Consider the following 11,076-nt stretch of genomic DNA (forward strand, 5'->3'; position numbering starts at 1 on the left):
CTTAAGCACATAAAACGAGACTGCAGCAGCCACAGACCACGTTTTCCTCGTTATACATCCAAAAGATTTCATCTTTCACTTTATACTTCACTATATTTCACTAAAGGTAGAAAAATTCTACTAATATTATAAATACGAAAGTCCTGATGTTTGTTACACTTTCACTTAAAAACTATAACCGATCATCATGAAAATTTGTACACATATTCTTAAAGTGATGAGAATTTTGAATTAGTTTATAGTACTTTTATTTAATAAAAATATTTTTAAAAATAAAATAAAAAGCCAGGTTTTTAGCCAATAATACCTCTGCATCTGGCTATTTGACTACTTTAACACTTAAATACAGCATTCCAGCAATGAAGCTCCAAAACCCATTATATCACACTGTATTATCACACTGTATTACCGACAACTGGTAAAACATCAAAAGAATCAATTGACTACACTAGCAAGGACTGTACACTATACTTCCATAATTTACTTTTTCAACCATTCTACTTCATTTGTTACTTCTTCTGTGACTACAGACATTTTGCAGGAAACAACTTCATTATTTTTTAGATATTCGCGGTTAAAGCTATGAGTATAAAATAAAAGTGCTGCATCAGTTTCACACGAAATTGTTTGAAATGAAATTAAATAGAAATGTTTATCTACGGCGTATGAATTTGTGCGTTTGCTCAACACAATGTACCATCCGGAGGATTTAGTGTAAATGTAAAACGCAGGATACGGATTTTCACATCCTGGAAAACTGTGCCAGCGCGCATGTTGGTTACATTTGGAACAAAAATTTGTCCAAGTATCGCGCGCAAGGCGCTAGCGAATGCGCCGAATGTTCGAGATAAAACGGATAATTGCACTACTGCACAGCGCGGCTTTTGTGTGCTTTTATGTGCCATGGAATTCCATTACGAATTTGCGAAATTGCTAATTTTCGTGCGTGCGCTAATGCCTGACTATTTGCATTTTGAATTGTGACTCTTCACACGATGAAAATTGCTTTTAAGCTAAAATTTCAATTTTCCATTCAAAAAATTATTTATTCGCATTTTTTAAAGCCGTAAAAGTCGTAAAAATGACTTTTAGTTAATCTTCATGCATATTTCATGCATTATCCCAAAGGAAAACAAGACTTTTAATTTTAATTAAGTCATTTGTACGGTTTACGTATGTAGTTAATAATTTAGACAACAGATGGCGCTGGGTGTATGGTAAAAGTAATTTTGTTGTATTTTAATATTCGTTGTGTTCACAAACGCGTGTAAACAAACAAAACACGTAAAAATATTTAGTCTTGAAACCATAAACCAGAAACATAATTTATACCTGGACAAACGTACAAATGAAAAATGAGAATAAAATACACGCAAAGCGTAAAACATTGAGAATTTAAAACAAGCCTTTTAACTTTCTGTTTTAATTCAGCATTAAAATCCGGAATCAAAACCATTTAAATGTTAATTATTCATTGAGTGTCGGTAACGTGGTCGAATTTACGATCCATTGCGGTTTATATCACGAAATTACACTTCAAGTGTCAAATGAACGGTTTTATTGTATTTATTTATTCAACAACTTGTAATAGTTGTGTGCCCAATACCGGAAACATGCGCTAATGGTGATGCGATAATGAGAATGCAAGTGACGCGCATGTACAACGTGTAAACTGGGTAAAATTGAGTTAATGGTTAACTAGAGGTGTGTTGAATGCGTAATAGATGCATTAAGTGCTGGATTCATACAGGATGTTGTCGAAAACACAAAAGCTCCCAGAAATGATTTTTATTATTGGTGGGTATGATGAAGTATTAACACGTCCGATGGAAACGTCATCAATCATTACTCAATTAGTTCACGAATCGACCGCCCCTCGTCTCCTTTATAAACCGCAGACCCTAGGAGCTCCTGATTGACTCAATATTGGACAATGTTCGACTTGTTCACTTGCGGGCATCATTGGTTAACCCTTGGTTTTAAGTCCGCGTCTAGTGATCTATCGACTCGTGAGGCTAGAGGCGGCTAGCTGCAGGGGAGTGGTGGGGATTGATAGGAGGCGGCATTCTGTTCTGTGGCCTAGTTTAATTGCTAAAGTCGGGAGGTCGGCGAAAGTACCGAGGGAGCGAACGCAGCAAATGCAGCATCTACATTTCCATCTCCACGGATTTAGCTTAGCCTAGGAGGAGAAGAAATCCTCCTCTTTATTCGCGTCGGTGTGAAGCTTTTGAGTTTCAAGGAGCGCAGGAAGCTCGGAAGCGTACAAAGGAATCTGATGATATTCAGCATTTAAATGCAAATTTCTCAATTTAGGTGTGGAATACGCGCAAAATTCGAACAAATTTATTAATTATTTTACGTTTAATTAAATTTATGGATTATCCTGTATAGAAAAAATTAGTAAAGTATGAAGAGGAGAATGAAGGATGAAATTAGCGAGAAATTGATTCCTTGGAAGTTTAGAATGCGCGGGAAATCAAGTTAAACTTTATGAAATTGCGGATGTGCTTTTGTACGTCATGAACAATGCCGGGATTTTGTTTTACTATTAATTAAATGGGTCGATAAAACTCGGTTTTTGATTTTTAGAGGCATTAAATGTTTATTTTTTAGGTTTTCAATAGGGGGCACTTTTATTTTGCTTTGCTTTCGAGATTTAATATGACTTGCTACGCCACTGAGGGTGAAAAGGTAAATTTTTGCGTATTTCAGGTAATATTCTATTGATTTTTTCTTGAAAACTTATAAAAATTAATATTTATTATCAAAATTTATTTATTTTTATGTCTGTTGATTTTTGAGCTTTTATTGATTTATTTTTCTTTTATTTTGTTGAAATCGCGTCTCGGATTATTTATCTGTAATCGAAATCCGTTTTCACCCGAAAAATTTTTAAGATATTGGAGTTACCTCGACGTTTTTCTTATCCCTTTCCACCAAATTCTTTTCTAAAACTCTTAACACAATAAAACCAAAAGAAACACCCTGTATATCGTGACAGGTGAGTGTTTTCTTCATGTTTAGTTGTTCTTTCGTTAGTGTCTCCTGAATATGTTTTGTGAAAGCACATAAAACATAAGCAACACACCATAACGCAAATTACCACCATCCAGTTCATGTTTTTTATGTTTTTCACCCCTTTCACGCGAGTTTCAGTGAGTGGCTGCGTTTCTTCAGGGCTTCTATTGTTTTGTTCATTTGCCACTCTTTTTATTACGTTTTGCGTACCGGGAAGAAAAATCTCGCAGTTCAAACACGAAATGCAATACAACGATGATAAATCACGCAATGCAAGCGCTAAATTATATCCCCTACTAATATTATAAATGTGCAAGTCCTGATGTTTTGTTACACTTTTCACGCGCAAAAACTACTTAATCGATCATCATGAAAATTTGTACACATATTCTTAGTGGTCCCGAATAGTTTATAGGCTACTTTTTATTTAATAAAAAAATAGTTTTAAATAAAATAAAGAAATTGTTTAGCCAATAAAACCTCTGCACATCTGGCTATTTGAAGTTACTTTAACGCCATCTAGTATTCCACAGCAATGAAGCTCAAACCTAGTACATAGTACCATCACACTGTATTATCACACTGTATTACCGACAGCCCCCGTCAGCATCAAATCAATTGACTACTATGGGGCTGTACACTTCGCAAAAAACCCACGTAGACTATACTTTCAGCCATTTTAAAAACTTCCCGCCATTCTACTTCATTTGTTACTTCTTCTGTGACTACAGACGCGTACGGAAGCTACCTCTTAATATTTTAGATATTCGCGGTGAGCAAAGCCGCGGGATAAAGCTAGTAATTTTATAAAATTTAAGCTGTTTTTCTCATGTTTTCCGACTGATAAAAAACATCTTTGTGTTGTGTAAACGAAACGTCGTGACGCATCGAAGATTACCAGACGCATGCCAGAAATATGATTAAAACACAATTATACAGACCGTTCAAAACATTTCAAAACATTGTAAGCGTTGAGTAAACATTCGATTTTGTTTTATACATCAAACGCATTGTATAACCAATTGATGATGGACGAGTAAAAATTATTCTGACCCAGATAGAGTGGAATATGTTGCCAGATTTAAAACTCGTTCAATTTACAAGTTACAAGTAGTGATTTATTGTTACGCACTGTTTTATTGCTTTTAAAATTTATACGCCGCATTGTAAAGTTTCTAATGCGTCTTCATACTGATGTCAAATTTATTGTTTTGAAAATATTGCGTTAGCACTTTGTAAAGTGCTTCCTTCCGCATGAAGCGCTTCGTCCTGCTGATCATGCACTCAGGATAAGAGATAGCAACTAAGTGATAAACTTAAATTCAACCGGAGATTAAACGAATCTTCTCTTTTGCGTCGTGAAATTAACTTTGGAAAGTTCAAAATTAATTTTTGTTTCTTGAAACGTTGTTTATCTTTGATTTTTTTTGATTTTTTTTTACTGACAGACAGTTGATTTTGATTTTGATCGGAATCGGCGATGGACATCAAAGTTAATGCACGCCGTGTCGAAAATAATTGCGGAATGGGTTTATTGATTTTTTGCAGGAATTTCGCGCTGAATGCCGCCAAAATAATGAAATATGGCTAATAAAAAGTTGCAGACTCAAATACAAACGCGGGGAACTTCAAAATTAAGTTTGAATTTGGTATTAACATAACTTCAACTGTGAATATAGGCAACTTATTATACACTTTTGTCGGAAAAAGTTTTCAATGTTTTTTGTTGGTGAAACACAGCACATGCTGCAGATGCGTACAAATTTTTTCTCTTCCTGAAAGTGACCCAAAAACCGCCAAGGACAAGGGCACAGCTGCGTTCTGTAACTTTTTTCTTTTTCGAAATATCAAATCGACCCGTATAATCCCTGTTTAACAATGCGTTTATGTACATATTGCTTCATTTTTATTATTAATATTTATTAAAATGTAAATATCGGTCTGAAAAGATGTTTTATACGAAGAAAAAGTGGAATAAAAGCCTGTTTTGTCGAAAATATGCTGAGTGCGCTGATTTATGGCATGAATAGCATCCCCGCACGCATATTTAATATCTCTTAGGGTGTGGTTGGTTGCCTAAAAACGTTTTGAAACATTAAAATCGAAGATTTCGTTTGTTGTTGTTGTTTCTTTCAACTTTTATGTTTGCGCACGGGGCGACAGGAAGCTCTTGATATGCGGGGTGCGTGACGCGGCGGCAATAAAGCGGCGTCTGGTCGTGCTCTTGAATTATTAACACGTATTAAAATGAATTACGGCGATACGTACGCGCGCACTTATAAAGAACAACAAATGGCGCGTAAAACGTGCGCCAGCGGAATATTTTCACAGCCGCCGCAGCGTAATAAAACATCTTTGTCGCGTGGACACAAAATTTGATAATTTAATCAAATGATAATGAATTTTTTGTGGAAAATTAAAAAAAATAGCGAGGAATTGATTTCTTGGAACTTTAGATTGCTCGGGAAATCAAGTTAAACTTTATGAAATTGCGTCATGAAGAATTGTCGGGATTTTAATTTTACTGTTAATTATAAATAAATTAATGATAGATTAACCTTATTTTGATTTTAGAGGTATTAAATATTTATTTTGCATGATTTACAACAGGGGGGCACTTTTATTTTACCTGCATTAGAGTTTTATATGACTTGCTACGCCACTGGTGAAAAATAAATTTTGCTTCTTAGGCAACCGCCACAGCGTAATAAAAACGTCTTTGTACTCTGGACACAAAATTTGATAATTTAATCAAATATTAATGAATTTTTTGTTGAAAATTTAAAAAATAGCGAGAAATGACCACCAGTCGAGGCGACTTGCTACGCCACTGGTGAAAAAATAAATTTCTACTTTTTAGGCAGGCTGCAGCGCAAATCAAACATCTTCGTATTCTGACACAAAGTTGAATAATTTAACCGGGAATAATAATGAATTTTTACGCGAAAAATAAAAATTTTGGTCAAAAAATCAATTTTTCATCAACAAGCAATTAAAGCCGTTTCCACGCGCACCTGAACCCAAACCACCAGGTAGTGTAGATATAAATCCCAAGTGCGTGCTAAACGCCTGAAAAACACACCCTTCGAGTAAAATGTGTAAAATGTGAAAGTGCGGCGGGGAATCAGAGCTACCCCGATGCGGTTCCGTGCGCCAGCGATAAATCTTTCACTCTCCGCTTGGCGCCCGACCAAACCAGCCCTTAAACCCTACCGCACGCCCATTTAAAACTAAACGCGTCATAATAATGCGCGCTGCGTTCGGCGATGCGATGCATGTGCTCGGAATGCGCGATCGTCGCGGGATTACCAGCAGCGCAAACCGCTTATTGTCATTGCGTCGGATAAGTTATGTTATTTAGCACAGCGGGGTGCAAAACACAAAACATTTCGGTGGGATTTCACCCACCGACAAATTAAGTCTTGTGCTGATTCCATGCGCGCTGCGTCTCTCTTTGTTCGATAATTAATATCGGAGTAATTTTTTTAATGAATGACGCGCCCTGTAATAATGCTAATGAAAAATATGTGTCAATAATTGTTCAAGGATAATGAAACCGAATATGATCATTTATGATGCGCGTTATTTTTTTACTTCAAAACGTGTTTATTCGCAATTTTCGTTTATTTCGTGAATTTTTTATAAAAAATTATTTTGCTCATAAAATCAGGTCATAATGATCACTCGCAGTTTACTCATTCATACTAATGAAAGCTTTGCGCTCTCTCACCTGTTTTTTGCTTCTTTATAAGCTCTTCACGCTTTTTGCGAATCTTTTCATTACGCGCTTAAAAAGCTTCAAAAAGCACGAAATTAAGACCTCAAAGTCCCAAGCGCAAACGATGCAACATGCGTAGCATTATAATCAGAAGATTAAAGCGTCTTAAAATTAAAAACGAAATTTTTTTGCGTGGAAGAAATAAAACTTGCATAACATTTATCGACCTACGACTTTGATAAATGCATAAATCATCGTAGACGTAGAAAATCTTTACTATGAACTAGTTACGAGCGTGTAATGGTGGTGCTAGTCACGATTACGGCGTGTGCACGCCATGGAAAACCATCACGTCAGGTCTCGAGGGTAAAGACCTCGTGTCGACTCGTACAGTAATCATCGTGGAAGTGCACGCTCATTCAAGTTGGTGGAGGCGCCTGTGGGTGCGCGACGGCATTTTGTTTGCTGTTAATGTGTTGGATTACGTGCGTTTAACTAGGTCACGTGGTAAATACACACATTTATTGAATTTTAATTCATAATATTTTATTTTCTCTCTTGTATTGCATTACTGCTGGAATATTTTTGGGACACTTTGTATTTCACGCCGTGAGAAATAGGTGACTAGGTGAACGAGTCGAGGCGAAAGTAAAGAAAACACGCAACCCACACTACACGGTATTGTGTATGTGTGGTTGCCGATGTTACGCTTTCCTAGGGTCTTTGACACGATGACCTGGTGCACTATTTTTTTATATTTTATTGAATATAAATATTTATTAACATTTTGAATGCATTTTTGAGCTTTTTTAGAAAAAGTTTGCTATCGGAAATTGGACTTAAACATTGATTGATGTGAAAATTGCTGTTGTTGTTCTGTTTGACCTGACCTGGTATACCTTTGACAGCTTGACATAATATACAGGGTGTTTTTTTTCATCAAATTTTTTTTCTTTCAAATTTTATTGTTTTTATTTTGTTTTGATTTAGTTTTAATGCATTGTTGAAGTTTTGGGAATAGTTTGCGATTGTTTTGACGTAGTGGTATTATATAGATTGGATTTTGGTTTTGGGCTCGTGGTTTGCGTGCAGTAGTTCACTTTTCGACGTTGATTATACTGAAAACTATCCACTGGCAGATAAATTAATTTCTTTTTAATTAAATTTGCAATTGTAAGGTAGATATGTGTCAGGATTTTTTTCTTTCGGTGAAATAAAGGATTTTTCGACAAAAAGTGCGCAAAAAATGTTATCGTGCGCGTCCCATCTGTCGCAATCGGTTTACGTGCGGTGATATTTCTTTTCTATCCGGTTTTCTCTCACATTGATTCATTCGGAACAACGCAGGTTAATTTATCGCAGTTTTTATCCAATTTTTTCAAAAATTTCGCTAAAATTTTGCCTGAAACACAAAATAATCTTTATTGTTTACTAGCTTTAACCCGCGAATATCTAAAATAATGAATTTGCTTCCGTACGCGTCTGTAGTCACAGAAGAAGTAACAATGAAGTGGAATGGCGGGAAGTTTAAAATGGCTGAAAGTATGAGATACAGAAGTATAATTAGCACAGTCTCCACTTAATTGCTGATCAATTGAATTTATTTGATATTTGTTGGCTGTCGGTAATGCAGTGTGATACAGTGTAGCCATTTGGTACTACATAGTACTTAGGTTTGAGCTTCATTGCTGGAATGCTAGATGGCGGCGTTAAAAGTAGTCAATTAGCCAGATGCGGAAATTTATTATTGGCTAAACAATTTCTTTATTTTTGTTTTAAAAATAATTTTTTTTTATTGCAAATAAAAAGTAGCTATAACCATTCAGGGGACCACTAAGAATATGTGGCGCAAATTTTTCATGATGATCGGTTAAGTAGTTTTGGCGCTGAAAGTGTAACAAACATCAGGACTTTCGCATTTAGCAGGGAAGGGGGCAAAGTGATGGGCCCTGAAATTCAACTGGCAAAACATTGAGGGCAAAGTGGGCCCCTAAAATTTTTGATAAATAAGAGGGAAAATAACTCACATCAACAAATTCAAGTAAATGAAAAAAAAATATATAAGCAAAAATGGATACAAAAAGGTATATAGCAAAAATTTTTTTAATTGTGAGGCCCACTTGCCTACATATTCACAATTTTTTATTTTTGATAGACACGGCAATATGTGAATACTGAACAAGGATGTAAAAATAGGGTAACAGAGTGAAAAAGGTAGGCTCCAAATCCTTTTTAAACATGGAACTTACTTGCCCCTCTCCCCTATAATATTAGTAGGGATTGTTTATACAGTTACCTTTCTTCGGTGTATACAATAAATAATTTGCTTAATTAAAATTTTGAAGTTTTCATTGTTTCACGCACGTATGTCGATTGAATAACTTTTTCTGTTGAAAAATCTACACTGTATTGTTTCATAATTATAATTTACATTCGTTTGCGTTCTGTTTGCGACCGCGTCCTTCTTTGGCAGGCGCCTTGCGCATAACAAATAGTCTCCTCCGTCGGATTGTATTGAAGTGTTCGCGCGCGTTTTGTTCGCTGTTTCTGTGCGCGAAAAAAACGTGGAAAACGTCGCTCCGGCTTTCGCTCATAAACATACAGAGACTGCCCGCCTCGCGTCGACGCCATTCCGCCATTCCACACATTCAGATTTCGCCTGTTTTTACGCCGCCTGCTTTCAAACACCGACATTGCGTTCTTTTCGCTTCCAGAATGTTTGATGTTATAGTTTGTCGATGGAATAGTGAGTGCACCGAGTTATAAAAAGAGTTTTCCATCAAGTTTCTGATAGATTTTCCATTTGTGCGTTGTACAGAGCGCACGCATTCAGGATATCCGACGATTGTTTAGCGCACAAGTGTTGCAGGAATTTTTACAAGCATTTTTGGTAGTCAGTTGGTGTGTTTCAGAAGGCTTGGAACTTGGAGCTCAGGTTTTATAGTTTTCAAATTCAAATTCATTTGACATTAAAAATTGATTTTATGTGTTAAAAAATAAAATTTGATTTATTTTTGGCTATTATTGGATTGATTGAAGCAAATTGCCTTCACATCCCATACTAATAGTATAAAATGCAGAAAGTCTGATGTTTTGTTACACTTTCACGCAAAACTACTTAACCGATCATCATGAAAATTTGTACACATATTCCTGGAAGTAATTCCCCGAATTAGTTTATAGGCTGCTTTATTTAATAAAAAAATATTTTAAAACCAAAATAAAAGAAATTGTTTAGCCAATACCTCTGCACGTAGATCGAAGCCGCGGGTTAAAGCTAGTCATTTATAAACGCGTTTCATTATTACAATGCTGACGCAGCTTTTAAGTCAAAATTTTCATCTTAATTGGTAACCCACGTCTAATATTTTACTGGCTGGTGAACTTGTGCGCTTAAACAAAACGCAAAATATGATATGAGACATAAAAGTGTTACGACATGTAATGCACTAAGTTACGGCTTAGCTCGAACGCGAAAAAGACGAAAAAGGAAACAAAACTAAAAGGAAATGTGGCGTCGGATGTGTCAACCGACAAACTAAAAGTTATGCAAGCACAAAGTGCATACTGTCAACATCACACAAACTTTATTATAGAGGAAAACAGCAAAATGATATCCGGATACTTTTTTTTCTCATTGCGATAGGAAATTTTTTGAAATAATATAAAATTCTCTGTTTTCTTCGTTTCTAAGCAAAATATTGTTATAAATGAGGAAAAATTGCTACTTTTACTTCCGGTTTGTATTAAATTCACTTATAAATATCTTAAATGCGTGCCTAAGGAAATTTTTAAAGAAAATTTATTGAAAAATTAATTTTTTCGCGATTTCTAAGTGATTTTAAGCATTTTAAGGCTGAATTTTTGTGTAAATTGTATTAATTTTCGAAAATCTACCTTTACTTTTTTGCCGCGTTTTTGCGGCGATAGCCTGTGACTTCCTCCGTATTCTATCCAGTGATTACACCGAAATTAAAACACTTTCGCGATGATAATCCTTGCTGCGTATAGTTTTAATCAAAAATTTTTTGCTTGTTTCGTATCAAACTAGTTTTTAATTGCCAATTAAAGCACTTTAATACACTTTCACACTTTGTTTCGCAACTTTTTTATTAGTCAAATTCAATTTTCTATTATAATTTGATAAAACTTTTTAATTATTAACACACTATTAGTATATTATTATTGTCTAGTAATAAATATAGTATATTTAGTTTGGATTTTGCGTTTGTGATTTTGATGCGTTTTGGGTCTCGGCGGCGGCTGTGGCGGCGGCTACGGCGGGCGGTGCGCGTCGGTGGCTACGCTTTGGAGCGTCGCGACGACCAACTGATGATATT

General features: G+C 35.5%; 2 protein-coding genes and 1 long non-coding RNA gene across 3 annotated transcripts in view; 2 read left to right on the forward strand and 1 right to left on the reverse strand.

Moving 5' to 3' along the window:
• Cep97 (centrosomal protein 97kDa) overlaps positions 1–534 on the reverse strand; it is a 71,402-nt gene extending 70,868 nt beyond the window's left edge. The window contains 1 exon segment of the mRNA XM_070994246.1: positions 485–534. Coding sequence (XP_070850347.1) covers positions 485–534 — 50 coding nt within the window.
• LOC135791985 (peptidyl-prolyl cis-trans isomerase D-like) overlaps positions 1–11,069 on the forward strand; it is an 86,134-nt gene extending 75,065 nt beyond the window's left edge. Inside the window, 1 exon segment of the mRNA XM_065302601.1 lies at positions 11,060–11,069. Within this exon segment, the coding sequence (XP_065158673.1) occupies positions 11,060–11,069 (10 nt within the window).
• Positions 1–11,076, forward strand: part of LOC135791525 (uncharacterized) — a 129,464-nt gene that overhangs the window by 93,512 nt on the left and 24,876 nt on the right. The gene's annotated exons all lie outside the window — the stretch shown is intronic.

Source organism: Atheta coriaria, unplaced genomic scaffold, assembly GCF_025399875.1.
Source record: "Atheta coriaria isolate IRGN ID8LTWV9N9 unplaced genomic scaffold, Caltech_Dcor_3.1 hic_scaffold_5_pilon, whole genome shotgun sequence".
Lineage (NCBI taxonomy): Eukaryota > Metazoa > Arthropoda > Insecta > Coleoptera > Staphylinidae > Dalotia > Dalotia coriaria.